Source organism: Procambarus clarkii, chromosome 68 (genome assembly GCF_040958095.1).
Source record: "Procambarus clarkii isolate CNS0578487 chromosome 68, FALCON_Pclarkii_2.0, whole genome shotgun sequence".
Taxonomy (NCBI): domain Eukaryota; kingdom Metazoa; phylum Arthropoda; class Malacostraca; order Decapoda; family Cambaridae; genus Procambarus; species Procambarus clarkii.
Window position 1 is genome coordinate 17,637,153 of NC_091217.1, and position 22,155 is coordinate 17,659,307.

A 22,155-nucleotide genomic window follows, 5' to 3' on the forward strand; every position below is an offset into this window, starting at 1 on the left:
GAGTATAGTTTACTTTTTTATTTTTTCATTTTTTCATTTCGTTTTTTTAACTTCTTATTTTTCAGTGATGCGAACATCAGATATTTTGATGTTCCCAGTTTTCTGATGGGAACATCAGCTCATTTGGGAATGCATCAGACGAGGGAGTGGGGGATGGTGGGGAAGACGAGGGGGACAGGGAAGGGGGTAATGGTGGATAGGATGAGGAGGACGGGGGAGATGGGGATGGTAGGAACGAGGGAGTTGAGGATGGTGGGGACGAGGGGACGGGGCAATGAAGAATGGTGGGGAGGACGATGGGACTGGGGAGTTGGGGATGCTAGGGGACAAGGGAGGAGGGAATGATAAGGGACCAGGGGATGGGGAAGTGGGAGATGGTGGGGAGGATAAGGTAAAGGGAAGCGAATTATCAGGGGAAAGTGCCAAGACATTATGACTATAGCACTGGAGGATAAGAGGATAGAGAGGGAAGTTCAGCAACTTGCATGCCTTGCGGAGCCACAGCAACGCGTAGCCGGGTACAGCTAATATGTGAATATAATGTTAACTGCTGCATTCCACATGTCCTATTTTTTGTGTATAGGGTCGGCGAAAGAAGTCAATAGCCTTCCTCTCCTATGCCTTGTATAGTACAAATTCATACTACTTGGGCCTCAGGAGTGTGTGTGTTAGGTCTTGGATTATTTATATTAGGCCTTAGACAGCTTAGGCTATGTTAGGATGTTTCCAATGTTTGGAATGTTCTTCAGTATGCTAATGGCAATTTTTTTTTCTGCATCGGTTCATAGTATAGGGTTATGGGTACAAAAATGTTTGGAGGATGTATTGAATTAAAGCACAAGTCCAGCGTGACTGTATAATGACCTCCAGTATTCAAAGATGTGCACACAGCACCAGCTAAGAGCACTGAATTCACCTCGTGCCTTTTCAGACATTCTCAAGAATTTCTTTGTGCAACATGTTCCTCTTCTCATACATTTCCATCGTGTAAATGAGCTGCTGTGAAAGGTTTAACTTAGGAATGGTAATGACATCCGCAGCACGAGGAGGACGCTGGCAGAATGAACCGGAAGCTGGAGGCGTGTGGGTGTGACGTCACGTGCAGGTGGGCGGGGCGTGTGGTGAGGCCGGGCGCTGAGTGGCTGGCCGACCCCTGCACCGTCTGTCATTGCCAGGTACTTCCTGCCAGGTCTTCCTGCTTACTTTCCTCTACTTCTGATTTATTTCCTTATAATTTATTTATTATAATAATAATGCAGCAGGAACGGTACCCATATTGGATACTACCCTGGCACCTTCACTCAGGTACCTTCACTCAGGTCATAAGGTCATATTGGAAGGAATTTGGAATCGTCATTCATTTATTTTGAATTGATTTTCGCGTTGAAAATTTATAGAAATGTTTAATCATTATTTAAATTGTTCATTTATAATTTGTTAATCACGCTCAGTTAAAACAAATTACCTTTAGGTGAGGTTCACCATTCAGTGGTAACGTAATATTCAACATTGAAAGTGTAAAATACATTTTTCAGGAATATTGCAACTCTGTACATTTTTAACACCTAATATAAAAAAGTAATCTTTTTATCCCATCATGCATACTGATATCCTTTCCTGCGTACAGATATCACTAACATCATACTGATATCCCTGCCTGTATACTGATATCCCTGCCTGTATACTGATATCCCTGCCTGTATACTGATATCCCTGCCTGTATACTGATATCCCTGCCTGTATACTGATATCCCTGCCTGTATACTGATATCCCTGCCTGTATACTGATATCCCTGCCTGTATACTGATATCCCTGCCTGTAAACTGATATACCTTCCTGCATACTGATATACTTTCCTGCATACTGATATACTTTCCTGCATAATGATATCCCTTCCCGCATAATGATATCCCTTCCCGCATAATGATATCCCTTCCCCCGTGCACTGTTGCCACCCCTTCCCCCGTGCACTGTTGCCACCCCTTCCCCCGTGCACTTTTGCCACCCCTTCCCCCGTGCACTGTTGCCACCGCTTCCCCCGTGCACTGTTGCCACCGCTTCCCCCGTGCACTGTTGCCACCCCTTCCCCCGTGCACTGTTGCCACCCCTTCCCCCGTGCACTGTTGCCACCCCTTCCCCCGTGCACTGTTGCCACCCCTTCCCCCGTGCACTGTTGCCACCCCTTCCCCCGTGCACTGTTGCCACCCCTTCCCCCGTGCACTGTTGCCACCCCTTCCCCCGTGCACTGTTGCCACCCCTTCCCCCGTGCACTGTTGCATGTGGAGTGGGTGACTGATGTTAAGGGTTGTGACAGATGGGGGAGGTGGCGTGCCAGGTGGTGGAGAGAGCAGAGTGCCAAGACCCGTGTTCCCTCGCCAACTGTGCCAACGGTGCCACCTGTATTGGCTCTCCAGGTATGTTCTCTTCCGCTTTATGTCCGTCTCTTTGGAGCAGTGTATTTACAGTGTGTGTGTGAGCGCACGTGTGTGTGTGTGTGTGTGTGTGTGTGTGTGTGTGTGTGTGTGTGTGTGTGTGTGTGTGTGTGTGTGTGTGTGTGTGTGCGCGCGCGCGCGCGCGTGTGTGAATGATATTGAGATATGGAATCGTGACGCAATAATCAACCCATCAAATTCATTTTTCTTCTCGAGGAAATATATTGTGGAGTAGTAATTAAGATGCCGTGACCCAAGACAGCTGTCTCCCGCAGGGTCGCAGAGGTTCACCTGCAGGTGCCCGCCAAGGGCCTCCGGGGACAGGTGCCAGTACCAGGGCCTCACCTGCCGGGGGCGCCTGCCCCCTGCTCCCAGCACCTGTCCTCTACACCACCGGCGCCACACAAGATATGTCCTGGAGCCTCTCGCGGCCACCTGTGTCCTAGTGGAGGGTAGGTGTGGTAGGCAGGTGTGGGTGGTGGGTGTGGTAGGCAGATGGGGGTGGTGGGCGTGGTAGGCAGGTGGGGGTGGTGGGCGTGGTAGGCAGGTGGGGGTGGTGGGCGTGGTAGGCAGGTGTGGGTGGTGGGTGTGGTAGGCAGATGGGGGTGGTGGGTGTGGTAGGCAGGTGGGGGTGGTGGGTGTGGTAGGCAGATGGGGGTGGTGGGTGTGGTAGGCAGGTGGGGGTGGTGGGTGTTGTAGGCAGGTGGGGGTGGTGGGTGTGGTAGGCAGATGGGGGTGGTGGGTGTGGTAGGCAGGTGGGGGTGGTGGGTGTGGTAGGCAGGTGTGGGTGGTGGGTGTGGTAGGCAGATGGGGGTGGTGGGTGTGGTAGGCAGGTGGGGGTGGTGGGTGTGGTAGGCAGGTGTGGGTGGTGGGTGTGGTAGGCAGGTGTGGGTGTGGTAGGCAGGTGTGGGTGGTGGGTGTGGTAGGCAGGTGTGGGTGGTGGGTGTGGTAGGCAGGTGTGGGTGGTCAGGGAGGTGTGTGGAAGGCATGTGAAAGGTGTTAATGTAGATGAAGATATTTTGTAAGTTTGAGATGTGGTGATTGTGGTAGTCATGTAGCAGTTGTGGAGGTGTAGTAGACATGTGGCAGAAAAGTAGAATAAAGAAGTAGTGGAAGCTACCTCCATCCACAACTTTAAAGCCCGACTCAACAAAGAATAAAATCGTCAGAAAAATCATGTTATAATGCAACAGGTACAGTATGGGTAGTGGGCATAAAGAGCAAGACCTCACTCCCCTGTAGTCCGTCACCGATAGGTAAGCTTTAGGCCTTACACTGTTTCCTGTATTCTCGTGGTCTGGTCTCGTACATTACCCCAAACATCCTGCCTTGCCATGGTGAGGGAGGTCAACGTAAGACTCCCTAAGGTCGGTAGAGCTCGTCTCGGCCCCAGTTTCTGGTCGAATTCGAGCATAGTACGTGCGATCCCTTCAAGAGTTTCACCTTGTTGTGGCGAGGGGATCAAAGACAACTGTCTGGGGCGGTGAGAGTTGCCTCGTCTTCCCCTCAGTGTGATCACCTCCAGTGGCTCCATCTTCCGTTATGACAACAGCACCTTTTACCCCGCTCCTTACTGGAGGAGCACGGTGCTGCACCTGATCTCGGACACTTTGAGTGCTTCAAACTCCATATGTTCAGGCTTTGCTTGTCCCTGCAACATGGCCCATGAATTTGGATTTTTGTCATGATGAGCATATGTGACCAGATGATTTACACACCCACACACAAGCATTTGGTTAACTCTCAGGATACCTATTTTACTTTTAACCCCACCCGGCTGGCACCCGTGGTGTTGCAGCACTATCTCAGGAGGCAGCCGCACCCCTGGCTACGTTGTCCTGCATTAGCGAGAGACTGCTTCGGTCTCCAAAAATGCCTAGTTAACTGTCAGCATTGGCACAGTCATTCTCCTGCACCGTGATGCGACTGGGGATAGGAACCTCAAGGACTGCCATGAGAATATTAAAGGTTATTCCATCCTGCATATTGCTACCTTCACTTGACCCCCCTCGTGTTCGTCGTCGTCGTCAGTACCTTCGAATAGTCATGGTCAGTTCCGGGACCCTTCCGTCTTCCGTAATTCTTGTCGGTGCTAGTCATTCTGTTCAAGAATACATCCCTTCTCCACGCCTTTGCAATAGGTGTTGGAGATTGAAGATGTTCTCTGCAAGTATACTATTGTGAAATGTCCCCTTGCCCCTTGTGTGGAGACTCTGCTCATTCTAACAGTGCTTTTCTTCCCAGACTCAATCCTCGTCCTGCTTTCTCGCCACATGCATGCACTATAAATTTGAATAAGCCTTCCTTAATCTAAAACATCGCGATCATATATCTTAACCTGAGGCAAGTTCCCAGGTCTGCCATCTTATCTCTTTCTCCCACATGACTTATGCTTGTGCGTTGCATCGCACTTCTTTTCCCCGCCCTTCTTCCTTTCTAGAACCGTTTCTAGACCTTAAACCCTAACACCACATCTTTTGCTCTTATGCAATCTGAAGCTGAGGGTGTTCCTCATGGTTCACAGACTGGTGTTTCTTCCCTTCCTAGTCGTCTCCTACTCTTTGTGTAACCTCACCACCTCCCCAAGGTCTCTGTCTACTGCCACCTTACTCTTCGACCCCATAATTCTTCGTAGCTTTCCCCGTTTGTCTTTTGGCCCTCCCTGACAATTGTCCGTCCAGGCTGATATCCATACTCTTCCCAGCTATACCAGCTGAACGCTCTGGTTCTCCCTCTCCACCTGAGACTGGAAGCTGTTGCACAGAACATTGTTAATGGTACACCTATGTGTACCATTAACAATGGTAGAAGCATGTCTGGACAAGGGTAGCATGTCCAGATGGCCTTTCTCCTACCACCGTAACTGGTGATGGGAAACAGCTCAGGCGAGGTTAAGTATTAACCATACACGTTTAACTCACGGGCACTTAATGGAGCACCACCCTGCTCCTTATTGTCCAAACTGCATTCTCTCTCATACAGTCGTGCATGTCCTGGCTGACTGGACTTCCAGGACGTGCGTATCTTGCTTCCCAACTGTCCCTCGCGGTCATTTGTCCGGTGATAGAATCCTTGGTGAATCAGATATCTATGATTTCCTTCCCCTTATGCGCTTTTATTCTCGTATTTGCATCCTCGGCACCTTTTGAACATACCACACATTTGAAGGTGCTAATAGCCTTCTTGGGTTGGTGATTTCGTTTGATAATTACTCGCCACCTTGTGCTTGTAGTGTGCTTTGACTCTTACCCTTCAGATAACCTGTTTTCTTTCACCATCTTCCCTTTTTTTTACGGATGTCTAGCTTGCAAGATTCCCTCTCGGTTCACATTTACAGTCTCTCCATGTTGGTCCGTCCTTGCTCCCATGGAGGGTTCCACTTGCTGTTGCAATCCATGCCCTATTCCCAGATGGGTCCAATTCTGACGAGGGTGTTGACTACTCCATTGTATTTCCTGACCAAAGCTGTGTGTGCTACTTCCCCCGGAGACTTTGTGCAATCTTGTGTGCTTGTCAAGTGCTTTTCCAACCTCAACGTTCCTTTCCCTTGACACTGACTCTCACAGTAATATAATGGCTCTGGAGTCATTTAACCCTTTGCATCCTGTGGTAGTCGAAATCCAATATCTCTTATCTCAAGACAGTTGAGTTTTCATGAGTTCCCAGCCATATTGGCATTAAATGAACGTGTGGACATTGCCGCTAAAGAAGCTGTTTACACTTGCCCTGCCCAAGAAACTAACGCTGTCCTCTCCCTGCATGTGACAGTGTGTGAAGAGGAGGCGCAGACGGGGTTCCTCTCACAGGAAGTGTGTGAACGCGCCTGCACCGTCGGCGCCTGCTGCCTGGTACCTGCAAAGTCACCCAGCGACACCCCGGCCTGCACGGTACGTTCTTAAAGTACACCCAACGGCTTCAGGGACGGGGTACAGCCACGGGCTTCAGGGACAAGGGAACAGTCATGGGCTTCAGGGACAGGGGTGCAGCAACATGCTTCAGAGACAGGGGTACATACACGGGCTTCAGGGACGAGCTTCAGGGACAGGCTTCAAGGACGGGCTTCGGGGACGGGGGTACAGTCACGGGCTTCAGGGACGGGGTACAGCCACGAGCTTCAGGGACGGGGGTACAGTCACGGGCTTCAGGTACGGGGGTACAGCCACGGGCTTCAGGGACGGGGGTACAGTCACGGGCTTCAGGGACGGGGGTACAGTCACGGGCTTCAGGGACGGGGGTACAGTCACGGGCTTCAGGGACGGGGGTACAGCCACGGGCTTCAGGGACGGGGGTACAGTCACGGGCTTCAGGGACGGGGTACAGTCACGGGCTTCATGCAGGGACGGGGGTACAGCCACGGGCTTCAGGGACGGGGGTACAGCCACGGGCTTCAGGGACGGGGTACAGCCACGGACTTCAGGGACGGGGTACAGCCACGAGCTTCAGGGACGGGGGTACAGTCACGGGCTTCAGGGACGGGGGTACAGCCACGGGCTTCGGGGACGGGGGTACAGTCACGGGCTTCAGGGACGGGGTACAGCCACGAGCTTCAGGGACGGGGGTACAGTCACGGGGTTCAGGGACGGGGGTACAGCCACGGGCTTCAGGGACGGGGGTACAGTCACGGGCTTCAGGGACGGGGGTACAGCCACGGGCTTCAGGGACGGGGGTACAGCCACGGGCTTCAGGGACGGGGGTACAGCCACAGGCTTCAGGGACGGGGGTACAGCCACAGGCTTCAGGGACGGGGGTACAGCCACAGGCTTCAGGGACGGGGGTACAGCCACAGGCTTCAGGGACGGGGGTACAGCCACGGGCTTCAGGGACGGGGGTACAGCCACAGGCTTCAGGGACGGGGGTACAGCCACAGGCTTCAGGGACGGGGGTACAGCCACAGGCTTCAGGGACGGGGGTACAGCCACGGGCTTCAGGGACGGGGGTACAGCCACGGGCTTCAGGGACGGGGGTACAGCCACGGGCTTCAGGGACGGGGGTACAGCCACGAGCTTCAGGGACGGGGGTACAGCCACGAGCTTCAGGGACGGGGGTACAGCCACGAGCTTCAGGGACGGGGTACAGCCACGAGCTTCAGGGACGGGGTACAGCCACGAGCTTCAGGGACGGGGTACAGCCACGAGCTTCAGGGACGGGGTACAGCCACGAGCTTCAGGGACGGGGTACAGCCACGAGCTTCAGGGACGGGGTACAGCCACGAGCTTGAGGGACGGGGGTACAGCCACGGGCTTCAGGGACGGGGGTACAGCCACGGGCTTCAGGGACGGGGGTACAGCCACGGGCTTCAGGGACGGGGGTACAGCCACGGGCTTCAGGGACGGGGGTACAGCCACGGGCTTCAGGGACGGGGGTACAGTCACGGGCTTCAGGGACGGGGGTACAGTCACGGGCTTCAGGGACGGGGGTACAGTCACGGTAGAGATAAAGAGGAGAGGATGATGTGTTAATTTAGGATATATATAAAACTCTGGATTAAATACCGTGTGTCTTCAAGCTAATGGGTGATGTCAATGTTACATTAACAAACATTTTGCAAAATCTTAAGGGCATTATCACGAGATAATTTGGCACCGTGATAACACAGTAACAGAGTGCACCTCTGTGGCACTCCCTCAGGTGACCTCACTGCAGGAGTGTGTGGCCCTGGACCACGCTGAGGACATCCTGGTGGTCTCCTTCACTCCAGCCGCCACCTCTGCCCTCCCACCTGCCCTGCTCCCACTCCCAGGTGAGTCGGCCTCCCACCTGCCCTGCTCCCTCCCCCCCACCCCCCCTCCCTTTCAGGCTCGTTGTCGTCGTGAGGGGGCTTGGGGGGCGGCTGCCAGAGTGTGATGCTCCATGGAACAATCCTCTGTCGTTTTGAATTCTTATACTCCTGCTGCTGCCTTCACAAGTCTTGCCAGATGTCTTTTCCTTTTCCTTATGTTCCATTTTTCTCCCCCCTCTTCTCACTTCTAATGGTCATTTCCCACCAACCTTTTCTCTGTCTTGATTCTTCTTTTGGACATCTTCTGTTCTGACGCTCGGGTATTTGAGGAGGCATAATCTCCCATACAACTGTTGTACCCAGCGTCGTGAGCGAGGGAACACATTTATTGTCAATCCTCCTTTCGTCACTGAACCCAATCTCGATGGACTGACGGTTCATAAGGTGGCGATTGTGGGGAGTATACTCACGACGCATCCCTGGGGTGGGGGGGGCCGGCAAGACCTGTCTCATGTTGGATGTCCTATCCTCTAATTGTGGCTTCGTAGTAGGTACGGGAGTACATTCGTGAATGAAAGTATTACTTCTCGTTTTCATGTCGCTGAATACTGTTCCTCTTATGACTTCTCAGGCTCGTGGGGTGGGCAACCAAGCCCCCGAGTCGGACTGTGATTGAAGACGTGACTCTAGCCCCCCGTGTTACGGCCACAATGGGTCGCAACCGGGTTCTTTGCTGGTGGAACTAAAGTTCTGGTATCCGGCCCCAAGTTAGTAGTGGCTTTCAAGGAGTGAGCTCGGTAATGCAAGTAAAACACAATGGGGGAGGTGCATTGAATACGACACTTCATCAATTATCAATATATTCACACAAACACTTTCCCATCACCTCATATATAATCCTAAAGGAAGTATTACTGCACTTAATATGTACACAAATGTCTCTCTCATAGGACACTAAACACTCCTTGATGCTCAATTGATGCAGTCTTGTCAGCTACCGTGTTTCCTCAACACACAGTACCGTCCTCAACCAGTACTGGGAAACACCAACGAGTCTACCCTAGCCACGGGCCAGCCAAAACAGTCTCACTAGGTGCTCTTCATGCACGCCCACAATCACTCTCCAGCCTGGTGCTGGCAGAGAACATCAGCCTCGCGCTGCTGGGCCTCTTCATGTACAAATACAAGGGTAGCGAACCCTTGGCAGGAGCTTCTTGCAACTCGCTGGTTACTCTCCTCCATAGCACCTTACTGTCAGTCGTCTCTTCCGTTAGCCAGTCCCAGGTACGCCGAATTCTGTCACTGCCACTTCACAGGCAGATAGAACACTACACAGATCTTCTCCTCCTGCGGCTCACTGCTTCTGTAAAGCAGAATGGAGTAGAGATATTGGCTGCCCTGGGTAGATTGACTGTCCTCGTACCACAGCAGCCCTACGTCGACTCTGTGGATACATACATGGCATCAGTTCCTTGGTCAGTACATGGGACACTAGGAAACATCACTTACGTATTCTGACATAGACATACAACTCCTCCTATAACAGAAGGCTCTGCTTTTCTAGGTGCCACCTCACCAGAGGTCAGCACCAGCTACCTCACGAACTGACTAGGAATCTAGCGCCTCTTGCTGGTATAATCCTGTCATCACTAGATGGCGTCGTCCAATTTGTGGGGGTTTCGCGAGCGGACTCACAGATGGCATTGACGTCGCTGCTCCATGCTCCGACGATGGAATCGGGTTTGTAGCACCCCGCAACAATGGGCCCAGACCTAGCTCCTCCTTTGACCCTCCTGACTACTCCCCTTGGCCCCCCTCCCTCCTCTGTGGTTGGGTCGAGCCCCAAGCCCCCATTGGTGACCACCTCATCCCCTGGCATGGCTCAGTCTCTTATTGTGTCTACTGCACCTTTTAACCCCTCTCTCTCTCTCTCTCTCTCTCTCTCTCTCTCTCTCTCTCTCTCTGGGGGTTCTCAACGCCGTCCCTGCCATGGTCGCTCTCGCACGATCCCTTCCCATACTAATACGTACCAGACCTTGTTTGGTCCTGTTTTATGGGCTAAATACATTGATCTCCTTTCTCTAGATTTTACTCCTACTGACGATTTCTCCCTCCATAAACACCTTGTTTATTCGGTAGATGCCTGTGTTACTTTTAACCCCACCTGTTTCGGAACACGTGTCGTCACTGCTCCTTCTCAGGATGCAGCTACCCACATTGTCCTGCATTAGGAAGACCCCTGTTTGGATCTGCAAAAACGCTAGGTTAAATGGCAGTGTTGGCCCTGTTCTCCTCCCGCACTATTTTGCAATTGGTGTTAGGGACCTAAGAGACTGCCATTAGGATATTAAACATATCCTCGAAGCCCAAGGCCATCCAGTCCTAAAGGTGGACACGTTCACTCGATCCCTTCGTGGTCGTCGACATCAGCCCCTTCCACACTCTTATCGTTCTTGCTGGTGCTAGGAGCTACGTTCAGTAGTACATACCCTCTCCTAGACTTTGTAATAAGTGCTGGAAGTTCGGGCACGGTGCCCTCAAATGCACTAGTCTTGTGTGTGTATGCCCCATGTGAGGGAAGTATAACCACTCTAAGACAGATTGCTCATCTCCTCAGGCTTGCTGCCTCAATTGCAGTGATGCCCACCCTACCTTCTCCCGCAAATGTATACAGTAGAAGCTTGAGGAAGCGGTCCTCAAGTTAAAACACTAGGATCGTTTGACTTCTGAAGCGAAACGGCAAGTCTGCTGTCTCCACCCTTTCACTGGCGTATCTTATTCTCGCGTCTTGCGTTCTACCTCTCCTCGTCCTTCACACCTTTCTCAGTCAGACAACCGTTTCCAGACCTTGGACCCGGACACGCCCACCACCTCTTTCCCTGTTCCTTTACGTTCTTTCCCGAAGGGTCTCCCCCTTAGTTCTCCATCTGGAGTTTCCCCCCTTCCTACCCAATCCATCATGTCTCCTGTGTCTTCTTTCCCATCTCCCCTTGATCCTTCTTCCAAACTCTTCCCCAAGTCTTTTGGCCCTCCATGCTGCCTATCTGTCCAGGCTGTTGTCCATCTTCCCAAAAATCTTCATGTTGTTCATTCCCGTTCTTCTTCTCCTGTTGAGACCATTGAGTCTGTCACCCAGTGACAGACTCACATTGTTGCTGGAACACCTGTCTCTTTGAGTCAGAAACGTAAGCCTGGCTCCTCTCCTTCCTCCTCCCCAGCGAGTAAGAAGGCATCTCTTTCTTCCTCGCCTCCCACCCTCCCATTTCGGTGGTCGGGCCTCCTGTCCCAGCTATGGAGGTTTCTTTAACCTCTGATTCCCTCTTGGTTGCTGCCCTTGCCGAGGTGCGATCCCTGGTTTCTGCTCCTCCTCCTCCTGTCCTTGACAGCCCTGCTCGGTTGTCTCCTCTGGACCCCGTCTGTCCGCCTCTGGTCTGTCCTCCTGCTCCCTTCCCTCCATCTTTACTAAGTTTACCCACGATCTCCTAACCCTGATTTTGCTGACCCTGATCCTAAGCTTATTTAATATACTATGTACTTCTTTACCATTGTTTCTTCAGTGTTCTCTGTTGCTGTCCTGCCTCTTTTTGATAATGTCTGTTCTTCAGTGGAATATTCGTGGATTTTATGCCAACTTCCATGAACTCCAACTTCTGATTACAGTTTTCACCACTTTGTGTTTGTCTCCAGGAGCCAATTCTTGGTGCTCGTCCTGGTCACTTTCGTGGTTATTCCTTTCTTTTCTCCCCCCCCCCCACCCTCTAGCTGGTTTCCATAACTCTACTGTTTTCTTGATTCGTACTGATACTCCCTTCGTCCCCCTACTTTTTATATCGCTTATCTATTGTTCTGCTGCCCGTGTTTTTTGTGAGTAAATGGTATACAGTCTGTTCCCTTTATCTCCCCCCAAATGTTCCACTTTCCCTTCCTGATCTTAAGCACCTCCTGGACTCCTTGCCAGAGCTGGTGCTCCTGTTGGGTGATTTCAGCTGTCGACATACCCTCTGGGGTGATGTTCTGACAAACACTGGGGGCCGCCTTCTCGAACCGTTCATCCTCTCTTCTTTCCTGTCACTTATGACTTCTTGAGCCCACTCATGTGGACTCTCGATCTCGCACCCTTTCCTGTCTCGATCTTTCTCTCTGCTCATCGTCCCTTTATTTAGACCTCACTTGGTGGGTTCTTGATAACCTCCATAAGTGACCATTTCCCCATCCTCGTTTCCTTTTTCTCTTTTCACCCTCCCCTCTCCTCCTCTAGGTGGCTGTTTGCCAAGATTGACTGGAACCTATTCACCCTCCGTGCTACTCTCTCTGACCTCCCTTCTCTACCTCTTCCTTGTGCCTTCCTCCTCGTTCATGACACCGTCTTCGACGTTGCCCTCCACTCTTTTAGTCGCTATACCTCCCGGGGCACGCGGAGGTGTGTTCCCTAGTGGAATGTGGACTGTGCTCGGGCTGTCCGCTGTAAGCGTGCAGCCTGGAAGAAACACTGACGCCGGCAGACGGCTGATTCTTTTATTTTGTTTCGGAAAGCAAGTGCGGTGGCCCGTAGGACCATCCGTACAGCTAAATGTGAGAGTTGGAAATATTATGTTTCCACCATTATGTCCGATACTCCTCTGCTGTAGATCTGGAAGAAGATCCGCAAGATTGCTGGGTAAGTTCGTTCCAGATGTCTCGCCGGTTCTTCACCTCCGTTGTACTCCTGTGGCAGACCCAGTGTAGGTCGAGTTGCCACTTTTCGACGATTAGCTCCGGTTCTCATCTCATCCCTTAGATTCCTGATTAGATCAACTAAGAGTAATAATATTGCATATGTGTAAAGAGGATTGTTTTCATAATTCTATCTAATACAATATTGACTGTGCTGATCTAGACAAATGGTGCTTACTAGATGCTGTGGTTGTATTACTTTGCAATGTTAATACAATTTCAAATGGGTGACGATGAGAAATTTCGTAACAAGGTACATTGTACACGTTGATAATGACGCTAAAGAGTGAGTCTCTCATAATGACGCCAAACTGAAGAATTATGACGGGACATGTTGGCGTGGGTACAGTCATCTACAGATCTCTGTCCCTCGGTCGTAATGTGTATGCGACCCAGGGACAGGGTGTCCCTCGCTCCCACTATATAATGTACATTGCAATATGACCACAGACACTTTGGTCGTATTATAATGTAAAGTGTTTTTTTAGGGTAAGTTTTGAAGAAGGAAAGTTCAAATCCATGAACGCGAAGGATCTCTGCTCATACCCCTTAATCTTAAGATAATTCCCACGTATGTTGAGGGCAAGCAATAAGTCTACCTCGCCCCTAAGTCCACCCAAGGGTTTGTTCAGATAGGTAATAATAACAATTATTTTAGGGTTGTTGCTAATGTTCATATAAATTATATGATCACTAATTATCTGCTTGTGACAGAGACGTGTGACTGCGGGGAGGAAGACAGCTCCGGCAGACGGCAGGAGGTGACCACCCTCTCGCCTCGCTCTCTCCAAGACCTCACCTTAGCCTTCACAAACCTCTACTCAAGTAAGAACTTAAAACTTGAACCGAACCCTTAATGACGTGCCTTCCCAAGGCATTATCATTTATGCGATGGTTCGGTATTTTGGGATCTCGGCAGTCGTCAGTAACGCCAGCTCTCGTAACCTTGCTGTGCTCGCCGTGAACTCTAGCGGCCACCGGGGAGTGATGCAGGCGGGAAACGGTACAGTTTACGAGTGTTAAAGTAGAAATCACCAGAAGAGTTGGAGGCGGCTGTACGCTCATAGGATGAGAGGAGGAATGTTGCTGTGAAGGTGGCACCTGACCTCTGGTGCCTAGTGTGTGTGTCACGGGGGGTTAGTCGACCACGGTGGTAGTCGACCACGGGGGGTTAGTCGACCACGGTGGTAGTCGACCACGGGGGGATAGTCGACCACGGTGGTAGTCGACCACGGGGGGTAGTCGACCACGGGGGGGTAGTCGACCACGGGGGGGTAGTCGACCACGGGGGGGATAGTCGAACACGGGGGGATAGTCGACCACGGGGGGGTAGTCGACCACGGGGGGGTAGTCGACCACGGGGGGGTAGTCGACCACGGCGGGGGGGTAGTCGACCACGGGGGGGGGGGGTAGTCGACCACGGCGGGGGGGGTAGTCGACCACGGCGGGGGGGTAGTCGACCACGGGGGGGTAGTCGACCACGGCGGGGGGGTAGTCGACCACGGGGGGGTAGTCGACCACGGGGGGGTAGTCGACCACGGCGGGGGGGTAGTCGACCACGGGGGTAGAATCTGAGATGAATTGTTTATCCCCAGGTTTACATGAGGAGAGATGAGGGGGGATAGACCAAGGGTGGTGAGGACCCTATAGTGAGTAGGGTGTGGTGGCTCAGGGGTAAGTCAGTCTGTGATATGACAGACGGTAAGACAGCATGACTGTGTGTGGTGTGACAGACGGTAAGACAGCATGACTGTGTGTGGTGTGACAGATGGGAAGACAGCATGACTGTGTGTGGTGTGACAGACGGTAAGACAGGAAGACTGTCTGTGGTGTGACAGACGGTAAGACAGTAGGACTGTGTGTGGTGTGACAGACGGTAAGACAGTAGGACTGTGTGTGGTGTGACAGACGGTAAGACAGCATGACTGTCTGTGGTGTGACAGACGGTAAGACAGCATGACTGTGTGTGGTGTGACAGACGGTAGGACAGCATGACTGTGTGTGGTGTGACAGACGGTAGGACAGCATGACTGTGTGTGGTGTGACAGACGGTAAGACAGTAGGACTGTGTGTGGTGTGACAGACGGTAGGACAGCATGACTGTGTGTGGTGTGACAGACGGTAGGACAGCATGACTGTGTGTGGTGTGACAGACGGTAGGACAGCATGACTGTGTGGTGTGACAGACGGTAAGACAGTAGGACTGTGTGTGGTGTGACAGACGGTAGGACAGCATGACTGTGTGTGGTGTGACAGACGATAGGACAGCATGACTGTGTGTGGTGTGACAGACGGTAGGACAGCATGACTGTGTGTGGTGTGACAGACGGTAGGACAGCATGACTGTCTGTGGTGTGACAGACGGTAAGACAGCATGACTGTGTGTGGTGTGACAGACGGTAAGACAGCATGACTGTGTGTGGTGTGACAGACGGTAAGACAGCATGACTGTGTGGTGTGACAGACGGTAAGACAGCATGACTGTGTGTGGTGTGACAGACGGTAAGACAGCATGACTGTGTGTGGTGTGACAGACGGTAAGACAGCATGACTGTGTGTGGTGTGACAGACGGTAAGACAGCATGACTGTGTGGTGTGACAGACGGTAAGACAGCATGACTGTGTGTGGTGTGACAGACGGTAAGACAGCATGACTGTGTGTGGTGTGACATACGGTAGGACAGCATGACTGTGTGTGGTGTGACAGACGGTAAGACAGCATGACTGTGTGTGGTGTGACAGACGGTAAGACAGTAGGACTGTCTGTGGTGTGACAGACGGTAAGACAGCATGACTGTGTGTGGTGTGACAGACGGTAAGACAGCAAGACTGTGTGGTGTGACAGACGGTAAGACAGCAAGACTGTGGTGTAACAGACAGTAAGACAGGACTATGTGGTGTGACAGACAGTAAGACAGGACTATGTGGTGTAACAGACAGTAAGAGTCTTCATCGCACCAAACCTCTAAGCAGGCATTAACGGGCTAAGAAGCGGGAAAATTAGCTCTTGTCATGATTTAAGCTGTTAGGATAATAATGAACTCCCATGACTTTGATATATATATATACACCGCCCTGGAGGGTGTGTGTGCTGGCGGGCCCGCCCGATGCTCCTGCACAACTCCTCTATCCTTACCGTCTCCTCCTACAGGCGGGTGGCTTCACAACTTTACTCTAGCCTACGCCGCCCACATCATGGCCGCCCACCGCCCGCGGGCGTGGCTGGGGGTGAACAGGGCGGCAGTACGGGCTGTGGAGGCGGAACTACAGCGGCTGGGCGGGTGTCATCTGCGGCTGCCTTACTGGGACTTCACCACCCACGCCAGGGACCTCTCTGGTGGGTCCTGCTGAAGGAAGGAAGGGTAAAGTATGGGGAGAGGGAGGAGGAGGAATGGGTAGGAAAGCTGGCAAGGTGAAGGTGAAGGTGATGGAGAGAGAGAGAGAGAGGGGTAAAGGAAGAGAAGATTGGAAGAGGGTGACGGTAAACAAGAGGTGTGGTGTGACACACACACACACACACACACACACACACACACACACACACACACACACACACACACACACACACACACACACACACACACACACACATACACACACACACACACACACACACACACACACACACACACACACACACACACACACACACACACACACACACACACACACACACACACACACACACACACACACACACATACACACATACATACACACACACACACACACACATACACACATACATACACACACACACACACACACACACACACACACACACACACACACACACACACACACACACACACACACACACACACACACATACACACATACATACACACACACACACACACACACACACACACACACACACACACACACACGCACACACGCACGCACGCACAAATCACACACAAATCACACACAACAAACTCTCTCACTGATTCATTCGTTAATTCATTTATTCAGTCATTCGTCACCACCTGCGCTCTACTCACTGCAGCCTCTCACCACCACTAATAGCCACCCGGTTACCATGAGCAAGCAGCGGGGCTGTTGATTACTGTATCAATAATTCCCGGACTTCCTCATATATAGTCGTAATGGCTTGGTGTTTTCCCCTGATAGTTCCTTCCTTCACTCGTGTTGATTCCCGCACTTGCACCCTTTCCTGTGTTGATCTTTCTCTCTGCTCATCTTCTCTTTATTTGGACTTCACCTGGCGGGTTCTTGATGACCTACATAAGTGACCATTTCCCCAGCCTTGTCACTTATTCTTTTCACCCACCTCTTCCCTTCCCTAGGTGGCAGTTTGCCAAGGCCAACTGGAACCTCTTCACCTTACGTGCTACTCTTTCTGATCTCTGATCTGCCTTTTCCCTGAACCCTCCCATCCTCTTTCATGACACTTTTTTATGCTGTCCTCTGCTCTGTTTCCTGCTCTACCTCATGGGGGGCACGGAAGTGGATTCCTTGGTGGAATGCAGACTGTGCTCGGGCTGTCCGCTGTAAGCGTGCAGCCTAGAAAAAACACTGTCGCCGACAGATGCACGATTCTTTTATTTTGTTTCAGAAGGCGAGTGCAGTGGCATATAGAGCCATCCACATAACTAAGCATGATGGTTGGAGATCTTTAGTTTCCACCATTACATCTGACACTCTTCTCCCCTGATTTGAAAGAAAATCTGCAAGTATTGAGGGGGCTGGTTGGGGATTATACCCAAAAAGAGCAGGTTATTGCACCTGACTGTTACTTGTGTACAGGCGAAGAGAGACCCCATCCACTCACTGATAGAAAAACAGCCGACCTCGGCAACCACACTTCTGCTACCGTTGGTCAACCAGCAACTGGAGTGGACACTGGAGTGCTTGCAATTACCTGGGAGATCATCCTGTACGCTTCTTGATCTTGGAGAGGGGGTTCAACGTCACCTTCGTTTAAGGGTACGGCTCCTAAACTGGCCTTGTTGTCTTGAGTACACACCCTACTCGATCCACTGTGACTCCCCACTCTCTCCTTGTTTGGTATGATCTTTTAAATCCCGTGTTAGTGAATTATTGTCCACTGTCACCCTGACTGCAACTCCTGACTTGAGCTCACACAGTTGCCTGGCAAGCTCCACACAAAGACACTTGCATATCCTCCTCCACCTGAGGATAAAAAGATTTAGAGCTCCATGCAGGTACGACCACCACTAGGTTTCAGGGCATTTCCATATCTTCACAAATACTGAGCAGTAACGTGCCCCTTTGGCAGCTTCCTCAACAGTTATACACTGCAGCTGGCACTCAAACACTTCATCCAGAGTCTCATTCCTTTATATTACAAAGACACCAAAACGCACGTCCACCTCTGATGACTGCAGCAACTCCAGTGGCGTTACGACATCATGCTAGCATCATGTCACGTCACCAAAATATCGACATCCTATTTCCACTAACATTGATAAGATGCCCAACCTCTGCCTGTATCTTAAATCCCTCACTGACGTTTATTATATATATTTCTTCCGCTGACCTCCCAATTTCTGGTCAGGTGAGCAGAATAACTCTAATCAAGCAGACTCATTACTCCAGCCCCTCCCTATCTGACCCGTTGTCGTCGTGGAGGGACTTAGTGGGCAGCTGCCGTAGTGTGATGCTTCATGGGTCACTCCTCTGTCCTTTTGGAGCCTTATGCTTCTGCTGCTGTCTTCTTGAATTCTGCTGGATAACTTTTCCTTCTGTTTCGTTTTTCTCCCCCCCCCCCCCTTCCTTATCCTGACCCCTTCCCAGTGCTCTATAGTCGTAATGGCTTGGCGCTTTCTCCTGATTGTTCCCTCCCCCCCCTCCCCCGTCTTCTCCTTTCTTATTGTCATTTCCCGCCGACCTTTTGATAGTTTTGATTATTTTTTTGGCCTTCTGTTTTCACGCCTTAGTGTTTGAGGAGGATCCGTAGAACTGTGTTACCCGACGTCTCGAGCGAGGGGACACTTTTATTTTCAATCCTTCTTTCGTCACTGAACCCGATCTCAACGGACTGATGGTTCTTAAGGTGGCGTTTGGGGGGGAGTATACTCACGACGCACCCCTGGGGGCCCCGGCAACATGTCTCTGGTTACATCCTATCCTTTAATTGTGGCTCCGTGGTGGGTGTGGGGGAACATTCATGAATGAAAGTCTTGCCTCTCGTTTATATGTTGCATACTGTTCTTCTTGTACCTTCCTGGGCTCTTGGGGTGGGCGACCAGGCCCCCCCCCCCAGAGTCGGACTGTGTTGGAAGACCAACCTCTGTAGCCCCTGCTGCATTGAGCCCAGACCTTCCTCCTCCTTTGACCCCTCTGACTACTCCCCTTGGCTCCTCTCGCTCCTCTATGGATGGGTCGAGCCTGTTCGAAAACCAGGGTCTCTGGGCACTTCCCCTAAGGACTTTCATCCTATTTCCCTCACAAATTGTGTCTGCATACTCTTTGACGTATGGTTAACGTTCGTCTGATGTGGTTCTTAGAGCACTATCACCACCTCTCCCCTTCTCAATTTGGTTTCCGCAAGTGCAGCAGCACAACGGATGTCCTGGTGAACTGGGAGGTCTATATTCGTACTACTTTTGCTGCGAAGACTTCCGTTGTTGCCATCCTTTTTGTCCTAGAAAAGGCTTACGACACCACTTGGCGATATCATATTCTGTCTCAAATTCATTCTTTTGGCCTTCGTGGTCATCTCCCTCTCTTTCTCCAAAGCTTCCTCTCTCGTCGTTCCTTTCGGGTGAGGCTTGGTACCGCTCTCTCTGCCTCTTTTCAGCAATACGAAGGTGTGCCCCAAGGTAGTGTTCTGAGCACTACTCATTTTCTGGCTGCCCTCAATGACCTTTTTTCCTCTTCCTTCTGGCATCTTCTCCGCTCTCTATGTCGACGATCTTACCCTTTGCTGTCGGTAATGATTCGCCTCTCCTTCAACGGCGACTTCAACTTGTGATTGATGCCGTGTCATCTTGGGCCACCGATCATGGCTTCAGGTTCTCTGCGTCTAAAACTTGTGCTTTAACTTTTACTTGGAAGCGCGTCGTTCTTCATCTTTCTTTGTCACCCCATTGTCAACAAGGATTCCGCTAAGCTTTTAGGGTTGATTTTTGACACTCGTTTGTCTTGGTCGCCTCATGTCTCTTACCTCCGAGTTGAATGTTCTAAAGCCCTTACCCCTTCTTCAGGTGTTGTCCCATATTTCTTGGGAAGTGGATAGGCGCACCATCCTCGCTTTACATTCCTCTCTCGTCCTGTCTAAACTCGATTATGGTTGCCCAACTTACTCGTCTGCTTCTCCTTCTACTCTTCACCGTCTTAATGCTTTGCACCATACTGGGCTGTGCCTCAGTTCTGGTGCCTTTCGTTCGACTCCTGTCCTCAGTTTATATGTTGACAATGGATTCCTATCTCTTCAGGACCGCTGTGATAGCTACTGTCTTCGCTATCTTGCACGAGCCTTGCAACATCCTTCCTCTCGCCTCTGTCGTGCTTTAACTTTTACCCCTCCTGGGGGTCCTGTTCCTCTTCACCACCTCCCTCTTTTTGTCCAGTTATCTCGCTTACAGGATTCTCTTTCGGTTCATATTTCTAATATTTCTCCTGGTGCTGTTCCTTCTTTGCCCCCGTGGAGAGTCCCCCTTCCGCAGTTTTGTACTTCCTTAACCTGCATCACTAAAGCTTTTACCCCTCCTACGGTTCTGAAACGCCTTTCCTTGAGCCCTTTTCTTCACACTCCCGCTCCGTTTCCATCTTCACCGATGGGTCTAAGTCTGCAGACGGTGTGGGCTACTGTCTTGTTTTTCCTGACAGCACTTGTATGTGTTGCTTACCTCCAGAGACTAGCATCTTCACAGTGGAACTTTATGCTATTCTCTGTGCTCTTCGTCTCCTGTTTTCTCGTTGTCAATCTTCCTTTGTAGTTGTTGTTGACTCTCGTAGTACCTTCATGGTTCTCGGGTCCTTTAATCCGGTTCATCCAGTGGTTGTCGAGATACAATATTGGCTGTTTCTTATTCACAATAAATTTAAGTCAGTTGAGTTTTGCTGGGTTCCCAGTCATATTGGTGTCTTCTTAAGAGTGTGCGGATGCTGCCGCTAGGGAAGCTGTCCGCTCTTGTCCCATATTTCGCAAAAGTATTCCTTATTCCGACTTTAACATAGTTATTCATTCCTCCATGCTTACCGTTTGGCAGGCTTGTTGGTCTTCTGTTACTGATAACAACCTGCTTACTCTTAAGAGTTGTGTGTCCTCGTGGCCGTCCTCCTACCACCATAACCGGCGATGGGAAACGGCTCTGGCGAGGAGGCATATTGGCCATACTCGCTTAACTCCTGGTCACTTAATGGAGCGCCGCCCTGCTCCTTATTATCCAAATTGCATTGTTCGTCTTACGGTCGTGCATATCCTTGTTGAATGTCCTGACTTCTGGGACGAGCATGTCTTGTTTTCCGACCGTCCCCCACGGTCGCTTGTCCCTCGATAGAATTCTTGGTGAATCGGATACTTTTGATATCGTTTGCCTTATGCATTTCTGTTTTCGTATTGGCATCCTTGGTCATATTTAGCGCCCTCTGATTATTCCGCACATTAGATGGTGCTTCATAGCCTTCCCGGTTTGGTGCCTTCTTTTGATAATTACTTACTTGTGATAATAGCCTTTTACATTTTCAGAGAACGACGTGTGGTGGAAATTCCCGATCACAGTTTCGGGTCTGGTAGCAGGGGCTGAGCTCGACATGGAAGGATTGCTCTCGGTAAGTATTTTATCTATCTTTATAAACCACAAATATAAAAATCTCTTTGGAACAATAATCTGTTAATAACCATTGAGGTTTCCGATAACGTCTTTTGATTTCCCAAATACGACACAAGCTGTTCACATTCTTAAACACAAAAGAAAACAAGACCCTCTGCATGTTCCTGACCAACCCGTTCTCGCAAATTTAATAAGTCAATATTGACTTATTAAATATGTGCATAGGTGACATACTTAACATAATAGTTTCCCTTGAAAAGCTTCATAGAAAACACCGACCTTACCTAACCTACTTAGTATGTTAAGATAAGCAAGCATCTTATTGCTTCGTAATTACAATTATTACCTAACCTATACCTATAATAGGTTAAGTAACAATTGTAATTACGAAGCTATAAGATGCTTATTTTAACATACTAAGTAGGTTAGGTAAGGTCGGTGTTTTCTATGAAGCTTTTCAAGGGAAACTATTATGTTTAGTATGTCACCTATGCATGCAACTAATAAGTCAATATTGACTTATTA

General features: G+C 50.7%; 1 protein-coding gene across 1 annotated transcript in view; it reads left to right on the forward strand.

Annotated features, from left to right (window-relative positions):
- Positions 1-22,155, forward strand: part of LOC138349795 (uncharacterized) — a 44,823-nt gene that overhangs the window by 15,802 nt on the left and 6,866 nt on the right. Inside the window, exons 3-10 of the mRNA XM_069310886.1 lie at positions 1,041-1,175; positions 2,316-2,415; positions 2,709-2,885; positions 6,202-6,320; positions 8,062-8,173; positions 13,580-13,690; positions 16,017-16,202; positions 21,546-21,628. Coding sequence (XP_069166987.1) covers positions 1,062-1,175; positions 2,316-2,415; positions 2,709-2,885; positions 6,202-6,320; positions 8,062-8,173; positions 13,580-13,690; positions 16,017-16,202; positions 21,546-21,628 — 1,002 coding nt within the window. The 5' untranslated portion in view covers positions 1,041-1,061. The remainder of the gene's footprint in view (positions 1-1,040; positions 1,176-2,315; positions 2,416-2,708; positions 2,886-6,201; positions 6,321-8,061; positions 8,174-13,579; positions 13,691-16,016; positions 16,203-21,545; positions 21,629-22,155) is intronic.